Source organism: Sciurus carolinensis, chromosome 14 (genome assembly GCF_902686445.1).
Source record: "Sciurus carolinensis chromosome 14, mSciCar1.2, whole genome shotgun sequence".
Classification (NCBI taxonomy): domain Eukaryota; kingdom Metazoa; phylum Chordata; class Mammalia; order Rodentia; family Sciuridae; genus Sciurus; species Sciurus carolinensis.
Genome location: NC_062226.1, coordinates 73,199,348 through 73,219,117, shown reverse-complemented (window position 1 = coordinate 73,219,117; position 19,770 = coordinate 73,199,348). Strand labels below are relative to the sequence as shown.

General features: G+C 38.2%; 1 protein-coding gene across 3 annotated transcripts in view; it reads right to left on the bottom strand.

Moving 5' to 3' along the window:
• Gda (guanine deaminase) overlaps positions 1-19,770 on the bottom strand; it is a 169,144-nt gene that overhangs the window by 89,924 nt on the left and 59,450 nt on the right. For 2 of the 3 annotated variants that reach the window (XR_007104842.1, XM_047523653.1), the window contains exons 2-6: positions 19,506-19,594; positions 12,950-13,121; positions 7,527-7,614; positions 5,049-5,154; positions 805-832 (exon numbers count right to left, since the gene is read on the bottom strand). Coding sequence is in view for 2 of the 3 variants with exons in the window: in XM_047523653.1 (XP_047379609.1) it covers positions 805-832; positions 5,049-5,154; positions 7,527-7,614; positions 12,950-13,121; positions 19,506-19,594 (483 nt within the window). In the remaining variant the exon portion in view is untranslated. The remainder of the gene's footprint in view (positions 1-804; positions 833-5,048; positions 5,155-7,526; positions 7,615-12,949; positions 13,122-19,505; positions 19,595-19,770) is intronic. The other variant, XM_047523654.1, reaches the window with a different exon arrangement.

The following is a 19,770-nucleotide window of genomic DNA, read 5'->3' as shown; positions in this document are numbered from 1 at the left end:
ACACAGGGTGTTGACCAATGTTGCACATGCCTTCACTAAAAAGCAAAAAATGCCCAACTTTTGTTTCTAAGAGTTCAACTTTTATCGGATCTCAAAAATAAATGAGTTCATGTAATATTTGTCTTTCTGGGTCTGCCATATTCTACATAAACTAATGTTCTACACATTTATCTATGCCGAAACAAATGGCAGAATTCCTTTCCTTTTTAATCACTGAATAATAATATTTTATTGTGGGGGGTAGTTGTATTGCATTTTTTTAATACACTCATTTGTCTAGGGGCATTTAGGTTCTTACCATATTTTGGCTATGGTGAATAACACTGTAATAAACATGGGGGTACAGATATCTCTTTAACATACTGATTTTATTTTCTTTATATATACGCCCAGAAGCAGGAGATATTGTTCAAAGTGTACAAATTTTCAATTATAAGATAAACAGTTTCTTGGACTTAACTGTACCGGTCGGGTGATAATGGATGTGTTAATCAATTTGATTGAGAATATCATTAAACAATTGTATGCACATATCAAACCATCACATTGTACAACTCAAATATGTAAAGTCTTCATTTGTCAACTGAATATTTTAAATTTTTAAAAATATTTAAAAATTGAAAAAATATGTGACCTCAATGAGTTGAACTGACAGATCCACTGTGACAACAATTTAAGGTTGTAGGAAAATCCTTCTTCATGCGTGGAATGAACAAAATGTACACAGACCAAAGTCTATCAAACAATTTAATAAAGATGAACAGTATAGCCATTCAAATGCAAGCTCTGAACACATTTACTTACATTCCTTTGAAGCATTTCTGACACAAATCTGAAATGAAACAACAAATGGGAATTTAGAAAATTTAAGCATTTTCAAATCGATGTTTTAAAAGGGTGAAAACATGATCCTTACATGTCCTAATTTCCATGCAAGCACTTCTAATGCTGCACATGTTTCGCCACCACTAATTAAAGATTAATAAGTAGTAATTACTCTGCTCTCTCATTTGCAGCCAAAGATGGGAGGCAAAATCACAGGGAAATGTGATGTTATCATCTAGCATCAGTTGGGCTGTTCATGAGTATTCCCATAGGACTCAAGCTGTTCTACCAGCTCCAACTCTGTGTGGGGGAATATTGCAATATGTTGTGCTCCATGGATATCACCAGCATGGTGTCCTGTGCACCTGGAAGCATTTAGAATCCATTGTATTCTCCACTGCTAATTCCCCTAAAGTGGAAGCTACTCATTCACATGGTATCACCATTTATTCCCAAGGGCACAGTCTCGTTGGGGGAGAGGGGATGTTGGAATAAGGAATAGACCAGAGGTGGTTGTTAAGCATGCAGTGAATGGGACACATGGTGACAACTGTAAATAAAGCCTGCAGAATGGCTCCTTCTGCTCTGGCTGGAAAAGTTTACTAGCTATAGTTTCCTTCCTTCTGGTATTCTTTTGCTTCCAAATAAAATGTGAATTAAGGTTTACAACAATGAACTGAGTTGAGCACACGCCCAGTGCTAAAGGGAAGGTGGGAACTTTCTCCCCTCTGTGGGCATGCCAGTCCCTCTGTCCTCCTTTTCAGGGGACATGCTAAAAGTGAGAGAGGCCTAGGGAATGGAAACAAAGTTGGACTTCAAAAAAATTTGCATCAGGATACGTTATTTTTTAGGCAAAGATTTATATCTAAGAATTTTCTTCTATATCTCTTGGATGTTGAATATAATTCAATGAAAATCCTTGTCAAATACTCAAGGTACTATGGAAAAGCTACTGCAGATTAGGCAAGAAAAATATGATCAATAGAATTTCCAAATTGTATGAAGATGAAATAATAAAAACTCATGATCTCGAGCAATAAAATGACCTACAACCAAAAGCACTCTAATGAGCAAGTCACACGTACTTAAAACCAAATCCAATCTTCAGGAGAAGCCCTGATCTGTAACACAGGACAGGAAAACAGTAATTTTAACAAGAATTTTTTATTTTACAAAGGGATTTACCTTATGGGTCCTATAGCAAGTTCCTGGAGACTTTAAAACATAATTTTATGCACAAATGTTGATGTAAAAAATTTTTTTAGGAATATACCAGTTTTATCTAGTTAGATAACCAACACAGTGGCCTCAGCAAATGGGAACAGGGACTTAATGCATTAATTTGTCTTTCAACTTTATTCTAAGTCATACGAAGACTCCAGAGTGTGTTGATACATCTTGAGATATATCAACAGTCTGTACTCAGTCTTTTAAAAATTTTTGCTTCAACTGTGTGGGGTTAGGAGATAAAAGTGAGAGGAAGGATGCTAGAAGCATGGATAGAAGCGCTATTGTACCACAGGAGAAAATCATGCATAGCTGGAATCTGAAAATGTGCTCCACTTTAAACCTTCAAAGTCTTTGCAAAAGAAATTATTCCTTGTGAATTTAGAAGCAACCCTTTAAAAAATATATTTACTTTGGAACAAGAACCAATCACTTTCTGCTCAACTCTTATTTAAAGGGATATGAGTCAGAAAGTACACGTCTCACAGACATTTCTATTTTCAAAAGCTCTTTTATTAAAATAAAATTTACATACCATAAAATTTACCTGTTTTAAGTGTACTATCCAATAATTTTAGTACATTTACTGAGTTGTGGAATTATCATCATCATCCAGTTTTTAAACATTCTCATTACCCCAGTTAGATTCCAGTTAGCCCATTGGCAAATAAAGGGCTTACCTACCTCCAGTTCCAGGCAATCTCTAGTCTAACTTTCTCTATGGATTTGCATTTTCTGTACATTTCACATAAATAGAATCACACTCTATGAGGCCTTTTGTGTTCAGTTCTTTCTCTTTTGCATAACATATTTAAAGTTCACCCAAGATTGTAGCACACATCAGTACCTCATTCCTTTTATGTCTAAATAGTATTCCATAGTATGCCACATTTTGTTCATCCACTCACCAATTGATGGACATTTAGATTGTTTCTGCTTCTTGGTGAATGACAAGTTCCCAGATGGCGTTTGGTGACCTGGCTCTTACCCTTTCTTGCCTGTAGTTCTCATAGTGAACTGAAGCATAAGCTGAAAATTCTCCATCCTGAGATAAGCCTAGGCTCTGTTCTTTTTTTCTCCTAGAGAGGATGTCCTATAACCCTTTAGTCCAGTGCATCAAGTTTCGCCCAGGTATAAAACACCAGAAGGAACGGAATATGATCCCTCAGCTGTAGTGCAGTGTGGGGTGTAGGTGGACAAGAAGCCACCCATACTGGGTTACTCCTGAGCCCCAGGCAGCAGCTTACCAAGAATCCTAGGCTTCTATTATCCCTTGCTGAGTATCTGCAGGTAAAAAACTTGCTTCCTTCACTTTATGCATTCTGCAATGTTCTGTGTCTCACTGAACTCACTGGTACATGATAATTGGTGAGGTGTTTGAAATCCTTTGCTAGCCTAAAGGTGATGCATTGTGAAACCTGATTCATGTTTGGCTTCTATGAATATTACTATGAATATTTGCATATGAGTTTTTATGTGGACATAGGCTTTCATTTTCTTTGTACATATCTAATTTTTATGATTCCATCTGCATATGGCATCCTATTCTTTGAGGTGGAGAATTTTCCAAAATTCTCAACCTCTGGTGAACCCTATTCTATGCCCAGAAGAGCAACAGAGCAGAACTTGGTCCCTTCCATGGTCTCTGCTTAGATTACGTGAAACATTTGAAGGTCCTCAGAACCTTTGTAGGTAGTACAGTGAGCCTACATATAGGGAACCAAGGAAGCAAAAGGAATCAGTCTTCCTGCTTATATGTCTACACTTCACGTTCAGAAGATGCCTTCTCAAGTCACAAGTTCATTTTAATGTTTCCACCATAAAACTAGAACTTTTCTCTTTCTATTGTAGGAAAAATGGTAGTGAGGAATACAGTCCCTTGAAAAAACACGAAACAGATATAGAGTTCCAACACGCTGGTAGCTTTAGGTGGTTTAATTATGGACAGTACTTTTCTTCTTTGTACATCTTATTGCTTCTTCATGTTTTATACAAAGGGAGCACATATTCTTTAGGTATTTTTTTAAACTTTTAAATTAAAGTTCTTTTGCCTATAAATGTAACTCATTTTTGTAACTTCTTGTATAATATTTTTTTCCATAAATGATTCCTCACTTACATCATCATTTTTAAATATATAAGTACCATAGCAAGTGCTCTTGCATGCCTTCTGTTTCCTTTATTATTATTATTATTATTATTATTATTATTATTACATTAAATACAAGGTGGGATCCTTGTCATGGAAGAAAGAACTCAAAATTTAGAGTCATAGACCCTGGTTTTAAGTCCTTGCTCTGCCACTTAAAACTATGTAACTACTATGGTTTGGGTAAAGTTCACTCAAAGGTCCACACATTAAAGGCTTGGTCCCCAGGTGGCATTGTTGGGAAGTGGTGGAACCTTCAGGAAGTGGGGCCTAGAGGAAGGTTGTCAGGTCATGCCCCTGAGCAGGAATTGTGGAACTATAGTCAGCCTTCTCTTTCTGGCTCTGCTTCCTGGCTCAGGACGTGAGTAATTTTCTCCATCATGTACTCTTGCCATGACGTGCTGCCTCACCAGAGTCCTAAAGACATGGAGCCACTGGGTCATGTACTGGAACCTCCAGAAACTCAGCCCAAATAAACCTTTGCTCTTTCAAGTTAATCATCTCTGATATTTCATTACACCAATGGGAAGCTGACTAATACATTGAGTATGGGCAAGTCACTCAGTCTATGCCACATTCAGTCGATGTATCATAAAAGAAAGATCCCTCATGGAGGTTTCTGTAAGGAACAAGTATAGCACTTCAGAGGAATGTTCTTTGTAAATTATTAAGAATTAAGGTGACTGAGCAGATTCACTATGGACTAGTTGAAGACACTGCATTGAACAGAACATTCTGATCCCAACTGGGTCCCTAAAGTGTCTGGTTTCTTCTCTCCATCTTGAACTCCATCAGTGCAGCAGAATACTTAAAAAAAAAGACAAATCAAGACACATTGGCGTGTTACCTCTCTGTTTCCTTGATTGATTCCTCGGTGGTCTCCTTGTATTCTGAAACAGTATCATTCAAATCCATGCATACTTTGCCCACAAATGCTCGCTGCCCAAATTTATCTGTGAAACACACATGAAAAGGGTCTGAAGGCATATTTCTTTTTCAAAGAGTGCTTTTTCTGAGTTTTAAAAAAACACCTGTAAATTAAAATCACTTTGACCAATAAGAACGTAAAGGATCATCTGACATCAGGTCACTTAAAAACAACATTCCTCATATTCAGTAAGTAGTAAAGGTTCTTCCATTCATTCCACATCCCTACTCCCAGACTACCCAGGTAATAATTGAGTGTTTTGTACTTCTTATTCAGCTTTTCCTTTTACATATACAGTGTGTCTGTATTTTTACTAATATCATAACTATTTTTGCTCTCATTTTATCTCAAAGGAGAAAACAGCCTCATATCCCAGAGAAAGACTCTAATACTCTTTAACATGCCTACACTGTTTCTTCTTTTTCTTTCTTTTTTTTTCCTTCACTCACAATCTCCCCACTATCTCCTACTCTACCACCACCCCCAGGATTGAGTCTCTGTATCTATATATATAGATACATAGATACATACATACATATATATACACACATATATAGACATATATAGATCCTCTTCTAGATAATACACAATATGGTGCAGTGTTAAGAACTTGGGTGCTGGAGTTCAGCAGACTTGGATTTTCTAACTTTTCTCTATCTGACTACTTCTAAGACAGCAGATAATATTTGTTTAAGGTTTGGTCCCAATGTTCTCTACTATGTGCAGGATTTTTTTTTTTTTTTTTTTGTACTAGGGTTTGAACCCAGAAGTACTTAACCACTGAGCCACATCCCTAGCCCTTTTTATTATTTTACTTGACACAGGGTCTCACTAAAGTTGCACAGGGCTTGCTAAATTGCTGAGGCTGGATTTGAACTTGCGATCCTCCTACCTCAATCTCCCGAGTCACTGGGATTACAGGTGTGCACCACCACACCTAACTGTGAGCAGGATTTTAAGAAATGTACCCAATAATGTACGTACATCAGGTGTCTGGCGTATGGTACTTGGTGGCCATACTGCTACTCTTCTTAATTGTAGCCATGCCAGTATTAATGTCTTTGGGAAATTTTAGCTAATGCTACTAGCAGCTCTCAGTACTAAAGAACCTAGTCCCCATCAGAGGTGATAGAAGAATTGTTCTGACTATAATGTTGAAGCTCCATGGGCAATGTTAATTGTTTTCACAATTTTTCTACCACTGTCATAAAGAGTCTTTCAAAAATCCGTCTCTTTCTTTCCCCTGTAATTTATTTTAATACCTGGCCATTAGATTAATCTCCCTTAAAATACCACTTTCATTATATCACTCACCTGTCTCAAAACCATCTTTGAGTCTTTGATTCACTTGTGAGCTCCTCCACAATCTGAACCGTCCCATCTGCTCAGCTCCTCTACCCTCCCACCATGCAAAGAATCCTCTGCACCATAAACTCTTCTATTTCCTGCTTCCTGTATCCATCCACCATTGACATTCCTGTCCCCATGACCCTGTCTATCTCATGTCCTTCACCAGGTAGACAATTTAGTCTTTCCCCATTTCATCTCCCCTCCAGAGTTCAGTGTAAAAGTCCTATCCCTGAAGGCTTCCAGATGACCCAATCCTGGGCTCTCTTGGTCTCCTTTGAAAGCTGTAATATTTACTTTTAGCATCACTCATTAGGTCTTTGGCATAAACTTCTTGGCCACCAGCAGCGCACAGTATTTACTGAGTATGAGTAAAGTTTCCTAAACTTTTTAAACTTCCTAAACTTGGGTACGAGTTTAGGAATCATCAACCTAAATCCAATCACAGCACTACATACTAGCCATGCAAATTGAACAAATTATTTACCCTCTCTAAGCATCTGTGCATAAAGAATATCAATGCCTATCTCAGAGGGCTGTATACAGATGTATTAATCCATATAGAGTGCTTCGTATAATATCTGGCACCTAGTAACAGTACCACAAATAGAACTATTCTGTCTCTTCAAGAGCAGAGACTCTATTTTCTGTTTCATTTAACACTGTGTCCTGAGTTTAGCCAACAACCAAAACCTGCCTCTTAACTATCATGTAATAAACTGTTGCAATAGCTAAAATTAATAAACTGCCCTAAAAAAGCCCTAAATTAATACACAAAACTGAAATCCATAAACACTAAAATTCACAGACATTATTCTGGATTCATAAACACTATTCTGAACGAGAAAGCATAAATAAATAATCGAATTATCTAAACAATAAAAAATATTCAAGGGCTAAGGTTATACATAGATAATTATTTGCAAAACAATGCAATGCTCAAATTCTAGCAATTAAAAGGCCAGACTGCCACCAAATGTAAGTTGTTGCCAGGCATGGCCTGGCTGTCTTCTCTTGATGTGCCCATAAATTCTGCTTTCATCTACTCACCTGTAATTTCTGCAAGGAGCAGAGATGAGTCAGTGTGAATTGTTCCAAAGTAACAAGCTGTGGTTGTTCCATTCTTTAGCGTTCTCCTCTAAAAATAAACCACAAAAACCCTGAATTGCATGTGCTCAGAAAAGTCACATGGCATACGCAGACGAAAATAGAATCCTAGTTTTTAATTTTAAAATGTTTTTATTTAAAGGTATGCCATCTTGATGTGGAATATACTTAAGTAAGTGGCAAAAATACTTATAGTCCAAAAGTGTTAGCTGGAGAAGTTGATGCTTTTGATTTCCTAGATTCACACAGTTCTGTATTTCAGAATTCATAAAATGTGATACTAATTAATCCTTTATTTTTTAGGATTATTTAATATTATCCAGATTTTTATTACATCTGGGACTGTAATAGAAAAAGAAAATTTTTCTTCTATTATAGAGTAAAATTATTCAGCCAGATTTCTAGTTAAACCTGGCAGATTGATCACACATACCTTTTTTCCTTAGCAAATTTCTACTAACATAATGGTAACAAAGAACCAAATTTATTAACCCACAAGAAGAACACAAGAGGAGACAGAAGCAGAGGAAAGATTTCGACATCTTTTTGAAAGACAAAAGACATGGATAAGACCCTGGAAACAAATTGGGAAGAGAGTAGGAAGCATGTGGGCACCAGCAGGAAATTGCTGGAAGTCTGTGCAGGGTCCTACTCTTCCCCAGGGAAGTCAGTCAGCCACCCTAAGATCTATATTCTTGGTAGAGAGTGGATAGTACATAGAGGGTGCAAGCCCCAAAACACAAGGTGAAGAAGCGGATTAACCTGGCCAACCTCCAGGGCCCTCTGTCTTCTTTCCACCACTCTGAAAAGGGACTGCAAGATTCTTTCCTAAAGAAAACAAATGGCTCTAGAAGAAAGGTACGCTCACAGCAACATTAGGAACCTGTTCATTGCTGCAACTGTTCATCCTATAATAAAGTTCACCAGTCAGAAGGTGCTATCTCCACTAGCTCTTCCAACCAGCATCTCAGAGCATTGCCCTTAGGCATGAACGTATGTACGCCCAAAGTTCAACAGACACTTGAGGAAACCTGCTATAAACAAGAGGAGGAAGGGGAGAAAGAATCTAAAAAAAGAGAAAAGCTTGGAGGAAACAGATAATTTACAAGTTCAGGAGAAATCTCTGTTTAAAAAAACTAACATCTTCAAAAAAAATAAGATCAGATGTTACATGCACAAACAAGAACAGAATGCTATGCAAATCAGAGAAGAAGAGCTCTCCAGAAGCAAAAATAGTTTACCTGATGTTTGGAATCCAGTAGACAGGTTATAGGATAAATTAGAAATAATCTCTTAGAAAAAGAAGGATGGAAGTCAGAAATAAAGAGATAAGAAAGTAAGGCTCATTCTCGGAGGTCCAACATTTAGAATAAAGTTCTAAAATTACTTTTTAAAGAAAATGGATGCTTTGAAATTAACTGGGATATGATATTAGTCTTCAAACTGAAAATTCTTACCAAATTCCCAGCACAATGAATTAAAAACAACCCAAATAAGCCATACGATGTGAGATATTAAGTCCATAAATACAGAAAGAAACTAAAAACTGCCAGAAAAAGAAAATCAACCATAGACAAAAGACAGAAACCACATTGGCACTGGGCTTTTCACCTACAGTGCTGGAGGCAGAAGAACAATGTCTTCAAAATTCTGGAGAAATAATTTTTAATGTAGAATTTATACCCTGGCAAACAATCAGTCAAGTATGGTTGTAGCATAGAGACATGATTAGATATTCGAAGACTTGAAATCTTTACCCCCACATAAAAACTTTCTTAGGAAGCTTCTAGAAGATGTGTTTTAGCAAAATGAGAGCGTAGTACAAAAAAGGAATTCCTGACTCCAGGGAGAGAGGGGGTGTTGGCTCAAGGGCACAAAACTTCATTCAAGAAAGATGATTCACTTCCAGAGATCTAATGTACGGAACAGTGGCTACAGTTATCAGTACTATACTATTGTATATTTCAAAATTGGTTGAGATGGTACCTTTTATATGAAAAGCTTTTACCAAAAAGAAAGAAAGAGGAAGGGAGACAAACTTTGCAGGTGATGACATCTGTGTTTATGATCTTGACTATGAGGGATTCATGGTTGTGTATACTTATCTCCAAATTCATCAAGTTATAGTGTATATTAATTATGTACAGTATTTTTGTATGTCAAATTGTATGTCCATCATACCCCCAATAACATAGTTAAATAAAAAGTGAAGAGAAAATAATGAAAACCACCAAATTCTAGTTAGCAATAGAAACATTATGCAGGCACTGAATAGGAAGCCCCTGTCTAGGGGTCAGGCCTGAGCACAGGGGTACGTGGATTAGGAGGAAGAAAGCATTAGCTGGATGAGAAACTGTAGTTTCAAATCGGACCGGAATGAACTAAAAAGAGTAGAAAGTTCAGGAATCTGTTCAAACTAAGAGTAGAGGACAAGATAGGGATGGCCCAAAAAGGATGGAAGGAAGAAAGGGAGGGAAAGAAGGAAGGAGAAAGGATAGGAGGGAGGGAAGGAAGGAGAGAAACTCAAAGCTACTCCTGTTTGTTCCCACTGAGTTCAGCCCATTTAATCAACAGGCTTTGCAATTATTACTTAAGTAATTTAAAAAAATAAGAAAAGGGTTTGGTTTAAATTTTTACTAGCCAGGTCATCTTCAATGCAGCTACTTTCCTTCTTCATCAATTCTGTGTTTGGTCTTCCCAGGTCCCAATTCCACTCTAGCTAGTTTTACAGAGAACTATTAATGATTATTTTGCAATTTTCCATTTTTAAAGAAATCTGTCTGGAACAACATCAAATTATAGGCTATATTTTCCAGGCTTTCTTCAGTCATTCTTGACAAAAAAGTTTTGAGACCAAGTTTTATGAACTCAAAATCGATTTCAAACTCAAGATGACCATGAGCTTCAAGACCAGTAGCAATGGCCTTTTTAATGGTGATGGTGGTAGGAAGACTCTTCTTTTTTTCACCCTGTATCATAGTGACATATCATGTCTTTGGAACTGGTTGATTTCTTCCCTTGTTCATCTGCCCAATTGTTGAAGTCCCCGTAGAGAACATTTACAGTCAGTTTGTCTCAGTTCATTGACCAAAGATCTTATTCTCCTGTCCCCTAACTGTAATATAAACTGATTCCTGAACTTTCTTGTCTTTTTAGTTCATTTCTACTCTATTTGAAGTTGCAAACTCTCATTCAGTTAGCAGTGCTGACAGACATTTTTTTTTAGGTTTGGTTTACTGGGAGTTTTTTCTTAATTTTAGGAGATGTTTGCTAACATATACTTTATTTGAAGATTGTCACTGCTGGCATAATCTATGGATCAAATTTGTTGAAGTAGATCTATGACTGTTTCTGGGGGAGAAAAGAAAAAGCAATACCATTATTGGTTCTATTTATGGGTACTTGTTTATTCTCCTTTGCATTGCCACAGGAAACCTTAAGTCTAGTGACAAGTTCTAGTGAGCAAATCTCAATGTTCTTAAACAGATGTCAGTCATACCCTCAGCTCATCCAGTTGTTAGTATGTGAGCCTACTCATAATCTGAAATATGTATGCATGCAAATACCCATCAGGAATTAAGCCTATTTTATACTCACCAACATCCAAAACTTAAACAAATCTCTGATATAAGAACTAATATTGTCAGGATATTGCCTGAGGGATATATAGTTATTGATATCTTTCCCTTTAAATAGAATAGTCTGATACGGTTGGGTTTTTTAATTCCATAGCATCTTTACAGTACATATTTTGACAACACAGCAACTATCCACATAAAGGAATATTGGGATTAATTTTCTTAAATTTCATTATAAAGAATGAATATGCTTTATTTTAACAAATGTGATATTTTTTAAGGTGATGTACACAGTGTAAATTTCATAGCTGATCTCTGGATCAGGTACTAGACATTTAAAGCCTAATTTCTGACAAACTCTAAAGAGTTTATCCAACCCCCGACTCCTGTGGTATACATTGACTTCTCGATTTTATTTTATTTTTCCACCTCTTCTTTTTTCTTTGCTGAGATTGGATGACTCACTTTCTTTTGTTGTATACCATGCAATTTTAAGCTATCTCAAAACCTTTTTAGAACAACATGAGGTAAAAATAAATTTTGAGAATAAAGACTTGGTGTGGTTAACACAACTCATTAATATAATGTGTCAGCGACTTCATACACAGCGTTGAGTCTTTCTCAGTTTTCCTGCTGGTGTTACATAGATGCAGGCTAACTATGTGAGCCCCACAATTACACTGGATTTATAATTAAGGGAGTCAAGTGCATAAATGTTACCACTTGCTTCTACTCTTTAAGGTTGGGGTGATGCAAGACCAGGGGAACTGGTAGAGTGGCTAGGCCAGTCACTGTGGAAGGCATACAATACTGTCACTACCACGCAGTCAACACCTTAGGAGGAAAACTATCAATGAGTCCAACAAAAATACAGGGGTGTACAGACCAAGTGTTCTAAACAGCAGAAAGCAGTGGACAGATGAAAGACATCTGAAGCTCTAACTTCTCTGCTGCAGAAGCTGTTTCTGGTTGCTTGGTGTGCTCTGGCTCTGGGCACAGGGTTGGAATAGAAAGAAAGGAGCTGATTTTCTTGAAAGAGTGGAAGGAAGGACGTTTTCAGAGTCTTCCGTATGTAGTTGGCACACAGTAGAGACAGGGCTCTTTGACTGAACTAGCCCCAGAGTTCCCTCTAGTGGTGCTAATGCTCAAGTCACATACTCACGGGTCCTGCAATATGGGAGCATCCTATTTTCCCTCCTTTTAAACCTACCCAAATGCATGACATTCTTCTACAGGTAATTAAATTTTTTAATTTCAAACTTCCTTGGGTATATTTTTGAACAAACACAAAGAGCTCTTACCATGTGCGAGGAACTATTTTAAGAACCTCACAAATATTAACTTGCTGAATTATCATAACAATCCTATGAGGTAGATACTGTCATTATTTTTTACAGATGGGGAAAGTGAGTCACAGAACTTTCCAAAGGTCACACAGCTATTCCATATGGTCCTCAGAACAGCATTATGAATTGGCAGGAATAAGGGAATACACATATGCATTTAAACCTAAATTTGGCCATGTAAAATATGAGAAGTAAAAGAGAATAATGAAAAACTCGCCAGATTGAGGATTTGGGGGCCTAAATTCAAACTCTCTTCTTGCCACTGTCCAGTTGTATAGAAGAGGTGGTCACAAACTCACTGGATTATGGAAGAACTTTTAAAAATTGCCATTGTCCATCAAAGCCTTAACTGCCTACACTTTATAACTTAAATCTGGCTTTAGAAAGGGATATGTCTATAGCTAACCAAGCGTAATACAATACTCACACACAGGATACTTACGACAACTCTGGTGTAGACTTCTTCAGCGAAGTCGATGCTCTGGAATCTCTGCTCTACAGGAAATGTGTAGTTGGTTAGCCACTCCAAAAGTGGCAGGTCTACATTACTTCCAGCAAAGAAATACTGAGGGGCATGGATGTGTGTATCAACTAGCCCAGGCATGAAGAACTCGCTGGAAATTAAGATGAGAGGAAAGGCATTTAATAACATCTCTAATCACTTTGCATTTCTTCAAAATCACATTTCCTCTTGACAATGATTTAATCATTCATCATATATAGGTTTATGGCTAATACAATCTGACAACTGTTCATTGTCAGGAAATAAGAATGAAGCTCTGCTAAGAGATATTGAGCTCCTAAGTTGAAAAGGCAGGTGTAAGGGTAGCCAGTCAGCACAAGGAAGGAGGGAAGCCATAACCTAATCCAAGTACTTAGCTCTCACAACTGGTAGTTTTAAGGCAGAGAGCAAAGAAGGGTGAGGAGCTCTGTGAGACCTCTATAGCTGTGCTGAGGAATATACACAGAAATCACTGAGGGGGACTGAAGATACAGTGGCTGCAATTTTAGGTACAATGTCATCTTGATCTTGGCTGACTGCAAGGAATCCAGTCCTTGGCCATAACCTCAAGGGACTGAGTTTTGAAAGATGCAGCAAGTAAAAACTAGGGGTGGCTAGGGACAGGCAAATTTAGGTGACAGAAATATGAATGGGTCATTGATCCAAATGGCTAAGTGAAGAGGGGGCTGTGAGGCTAAGCTGCGAGTATCATTCCCTAGATGTTTCTGATCGCAACTGCTGTGACCTCATCCACCAATTACTATTCACATTTCTACTCATTCTTATACTAGAGAATCTGGGAGAGATATCAGGACTTTTCAGAAGACCCATCTGCAGAATGATGGCAGCCCAATACCAACAGACACTCAAAGTTCTTCTAAAGAGTTAATCCAGTTCACTGGTATCTATTAAGTGTCTAAAGTTACCAAACAGATATCTGTTAAAAAATGGCATGCAGTACCACTGCTATCACCCGAAGCAAATGTTAAATCACATAAGGAGCTTGACCTCAAAACTCAATATCACAAAGAATCTCATTTCCAAATTGAATGCACAGATACCACCCAGACAGAAGACGAAGGATCCAAGGGTCGCTCTGAAGGCTTTGTTTTGAAAGGAGAACTAGAAAAGGTGAGGAAGCTGGCGGTGACAGCAGTTAGTATTTACTGCACACACATATGCACTGGGAACTGGACACAGCGTCCTGGGTGCATCCTGGCAGTTGTGGGAGGCAGGTCATCAGAAGGGTTAGGTGTAAAAAAAAAGAAGAAGGGTTAGGTGTATCCGTTCTGCTCTCAAGCCTTTCTGGATCTGAAGCCAGGCCCCACTGTCACCCTACAGTGGGATACTTAACTTCCTGTTTAACTTCCCTGCATCTGTTTCCCCTTCCATACAATGAGGATGGGAGTAGCAGGTAGCATTGCTGTAAGGACAGATCATTGTTGGTAAAGTCAGAAGCTGACGATGGACAGCATTAATAAATGTTAGTAATGGTGATGACATAATCTCATCACAAATATTTGAAGTATCAAAATAATGCCCTCATTTATACTAGAGTAAGCTTAAGTTCAGGACATTGAAGGAGATAGACAAAAGTAATCATTAACTATTCAGTTTTGAAACTTTGAACCTCTTATTTGCCCGAAGGTTCGGTGCTCTTGGTCATTATAACCCCAAGTGACAGAATTGTTAGTTCCCTAGCAGTGGAAATAAAGAACAGTGCCAACTTGCAAGCATGGCCATCAAGCAACATTGAGCCTACAGTGTGGGCAGCACTCGGGGAGTGGTGGATTCCTCTTGGGTGTAAGTCACTGGCCTCTCCGGGTCTGTCAGTCCTCAGGGCTGGTGCTTCCTCCACTACCACAAGGTGAAAGAGCAGGGTGACTTCTTCCTACAGTAACGTTATTCAATCAAATGGTATTTTCCAAGTATTTAGTGTGTATAAGAAGCTCTGCTAAGCTTTGAGGGGAGTCCCAAAGAGATACAAGGCATTTTCTTGTCTTCAAAGACTTTATAATCTAGTTGGGGATCTTAGGAGTGAGTGTGTGTGTGTGTGTGTGTGTGTGTGTGTGTGTGTGTGAGAGAGAGAGAGAGAGAGAGAGAGAGAGAGAGAGAGAGAGAGAGACAGGATGGGGAGGGAGAAATAGAGAGAGATCTGCTCAAACATTATGTTGTCCTAGTGAGCTATTTCACTCCTAGATATCTACTTGAGTGAAAAAAAAAAAACATAAGCTTACAAAATAGATTGTACAAGAATGTTTGTAGCAGCTCTATTCATACTAGTCCCAAATTGGAAACAACATAAATAACCACCATAGGAAAACATGGATAAATAAAGTGTGGTACCATGGAATTCTTCAGTATTAAAAATAATAATGATCAATACCCTTAGGTATAATGATACAGATGAATCTCAAAAACATGATTTTGAATGGTAGAATCCAGACACAAAAGAACATACATTGAGTTATTCTATATATGTGATGTTCAAAAACAGGCCAAAGTAACCCATATGATGGAAATCAAACAGTGACTGCCTATGTGGGGTTGGAGAGTGACTGACTTACAAGGGGTTTGAGGGAACTTTCTAGAATAAGAGTGTTGTGTATCTTGATTGGCATATTGGTTACATGGGCACATATATTTGTCAAAACATCAAATTACATACCTGAGATCTATGCATTACATTATATAAATGTTTTCTTTAAAAAAAAAGTTTTTTTTTTCATATAAGGTGTTGATTATTCAATTTACTGATTATCATAATCTGTTAACCAAGATAGAAAGGATCATAAGGATTTGTTTCTTTGTTGGTTTGGGTTTGTTTTTGCTTTCTTTGGCAGACTGGGATAGACAGGGTTTGTAATGATGAAATAGGAGGTGGTGGGTAGGGGTTTGGGAGATTCCTGCAACTTCCCAAGCACGGAGTTTCTGAATAGATTGTGGTGATGTGAACAGAAAGGAAAAGGATAAGTATGAAAGAAATAACATAATCTTTTATTGGCTCTAGCATACAGAATGGGTGCATTGTATGGGGTGGCCTTACTTTATTAAAACCAACTCTCGTGAGAACTCACTCACTCTGCAAGACCAGCATTAATCCATTGAAAGATCATGACCTCCAGAACTTTCCAGGAGACCCCACCTCTTCACAGTTCCACCAACTCTCAAATCACCACACTGGAGACCAGGCTTCCAGCACATGAATATTTGGAGGACACACTCAAAACATAGAAAACAAGAGCATGTGAACTCCAAGAAGTTATTGGAGATATGGGAGCAGAGGTCATGTGAGTTAAAAATGAGATTCAGACTTACGAGTCTTCTTTACAAGTTGGTGGTGCCAGAAATTTCTATGGATGGAAAAAACTAAAATGAAACTTTGAAAGGCAGCCTCCACCTAAGGAGGAAGAAGGATGAAGGGAAGGTCATGATCCATCTTGGCAGAGATGTTGTCTGGATAAAAGGGACCCAGGACACAGAGGTGTCAAGAAGAGGAACGAAGGGAGAGTTTCAAGAAGGGGTAGAACCATGACCTGTGACAAAAATGGCAAGCATCAAAAATATGTGACTTCAAGAAAGACCCTGAAACCCCCATCCAATGATTGAAAGAGACACTAAATTTCAGAGGGATAGAGTCCTTCATTTAAAAAGTACTTACCCAGTGATTCTCTAGCGTGTTTTAGTTACTGTCCTAGGTGCTGAAGAAAGCATTGGTGTTAGAGAATGTATGAAATGGATGGAGAGCCCTTTTACCAACGTTTGGCAGTGAGAGGCAGGATGGGTAAAAATGCAGAAACCTGAGCATTTTCACTTTCATCAGGAGCAGAGACGCAAGAGTGAAGGAAATAATTTGAGGTACAATATCTTCAGAACCAACAGAAGATCAGGAACTTATTGCATCTGAAGTGTGACTTTCACCCAGAAAAGTTACAAGCCCTTTTTAGGAAACGGGAAACACTGCAAACTGCTCATTAATAGAAAGATTGGCATAATCAAGGCTGAAGTATGGGATTTATTACAGATATCGACATGCCTGTGTGAAATGTGAGAGAGGCGGATGTGAGATGAGAAGTCATCAAGACTGCCCACTCATTTGACAGACAGAACAAAAGGAAGCTTGGAAAAGCAAGCTCATTTACAGACTTAAGATCTATCTGTGGCCCAGCCAGGACTAGAACTCAGTTCTGCACTCATGACATCGCTGACAGCTGAATGATAGCATCAAGAGCCAAGCTACAAGCAAAGCAGAGAGGAGGTCAAAGGTTGCTACAGGAGAGGAAATAATTGTCCTTCTTCCCCGCTACTCTTCAAGCTTTTCTCTTTCCACTTTACTTAATCACTGTAATAATCCCCTTAGAAAATTTCACCAAAATAAGACCATCAGTTTCATATTCCAAACCTGTAGTGTTGGTTAAGCTACATCATAATCTGTGGAAAAAGAACGATATACATCCATATGTACACTTATAAGAACATCCACCCATCTTTTAACCAAATAGAAAACCTTAACGGAAGCTCTACAATCAAATCACACAACTTTATCTACAGGCCTGCATTGTCCAATTTCTTTGTATGCCATTAACGCCCTCATTCACTTGACCAGTCAGGGATGCAGAAATGCAATGGTCCCACAGGTTTGGGAACCCTGGACTATCTAAAAGGACTGTTCCCTTGTGCAAAAAAACCTCAAGGTTATAAGCTATGAAAAAAAAATCCTGTCTTTATTTAAAAATTTGTAATTGTGTTCATCATGGATTTTGCATTAATTTTCATTTTTAAAAGATTGCATTAAAGTATTATTTACCTTGATTACTGAAGTGTCTGCCCTCCCCAGGGTCTTTAAATTTTGTGACTAAGGTGAATCCTTCACGCCTCTCGCCCTAATTCCAGCCCTGCAAACCTTTCTGTGTATGGTCATGGTCACAATGTGATCCACTCCTACACAGTGCTGCTTAGGCTTTCCATTTCAATTGTGATTTTCCTTTTTTCAAAATCCACATTGTGCCAAGATATCACTGAGGATACACTATTAGGTCCAATCTATTAAAAAGAAGATCAAAGACATCATCTTCCATGATATTTTAATGACTTGAAGAAATTCTACTGCACATAACTTGTGTGTTTGATAATGAGTTATTTTGCATTTTCAATATGATTTTTCTTCAAATATTTCAGTCTCCCCTTGAAATTTAAATTATGTCTTGCCTTACCACTTCTCTGTGTGTAGTGTTTATAGGCTGCCCAGAATCTGAAGTTTTAATAAATTTAACTCCAAAAGCCATCTCATAACGAGGAACAAACGCCTTTGAAGACCCACAGGTTGGTTCCTCCACCATCCCATTCTCTCACCTCCCCTCAAACTCTACTTTGTCCACTTCCAAGCCTTCTACAAACCCCCGTCACAAAGGCAAACAGCCTTTGCTCCTCAAAATAGATTTTTAAGAAAATCCAGCAGGCAGAAGGATCAGCAACAGCAGAAATTGCCATATTAATATTCCTGCTTATTCCCCACACACTTCCAGGCTACCAAGAAGCAGAGGGAAAGGGAAGGAGGGAGGAGATGTGAACACAACTGCAAGGGCAATGGAACTGTATGATCAGTCGCCCTGTCTCTGGCCTCCCACAGGAGAGGAACTTAATAGCTGAGATAAGCTCTCAGGAAGTAGCTGGTTTCACATCTAACAGCTGCAAAGTTGTAGCATGAGAATTCACACTAGGTTCTTCTTGCTACATTAGCCTGAAGTCAATTTCTTCATAATGGAAGTGTTACCATTTTTATCGATCTTGAAAACATAGTTGGTCTGAAACAAGATAAAATTTTTGAGCTTAAAATAAGTATTCCCATTTCTATAAAACAAACCAACCAGGCTGTGAAGACAGTGAGTCCACCACAGGAAACACATTTTATCCAAACTTTAAAAACTACCCGAATTGCAGCTCAGATGCACTTCTGGGCATTGGTCCTCCCTAACCATGCTGTCATAGTAATTGCATCTCAAACTCTACTCCCCAATAGTTTGTCATTTCCCTCCCCTCCCCATTTACTTCCTTGATAGGAGACATCACAATCTGCCATTGTCATGCGTAAGTATCTGTTTACATGAGGCTGTAAACCCCATGAGGACAAGGACTTTGGAGATCTTTTTCATTTCCAAATGATAGGGTCAACAGATATTCTCAAAACAGATAGATGAAAAATGCCAGTCTTCAGTTCTCAAAGTTCCTGTCCTCCATCCCTCCATCTTCCTATTCTCTGCATAACTCCTTCATATCTCCCCCGTTATATGACTAATTAATTAATTTTAAAAGCTTCTCTCTCTCTCTCTCTCTCTCTCTCTCTCTCTCTCTCTCTCCTCCCTCTCCTCTCTCTCTCTCTCTCTCTCTCTCTCTCTTTCTCTCTCTCTCTCTCTCTCTCTCTCTCAAAGGTAGGTTTCCCATCGTTTGAGCCTCGTCAATGGCACCAAGTGAAAGGAAGAAGTTGGTGGTGACTCACTGGTGGCTCAGCTCTCTTACTTCACACGGCTTGAAGCACCATTCTTTGGCCAGTTTTTCTTGTTGAGACGCTTCTTCTAAAAACACTATCTTTAAAATAAAGAAAGAAAAGAATTACATATTAATAAAGCACAGTCATTTGTTGTCATTAAATATAAAAATCTTTTTAAAGGAGACCACACTGTCACTGAGTTAATTTTAAGACATATTTGATACTAAATTGGACTGAGGTCAGAGGCACAAAAAGAGAGAGCTTTGCCTTTGGT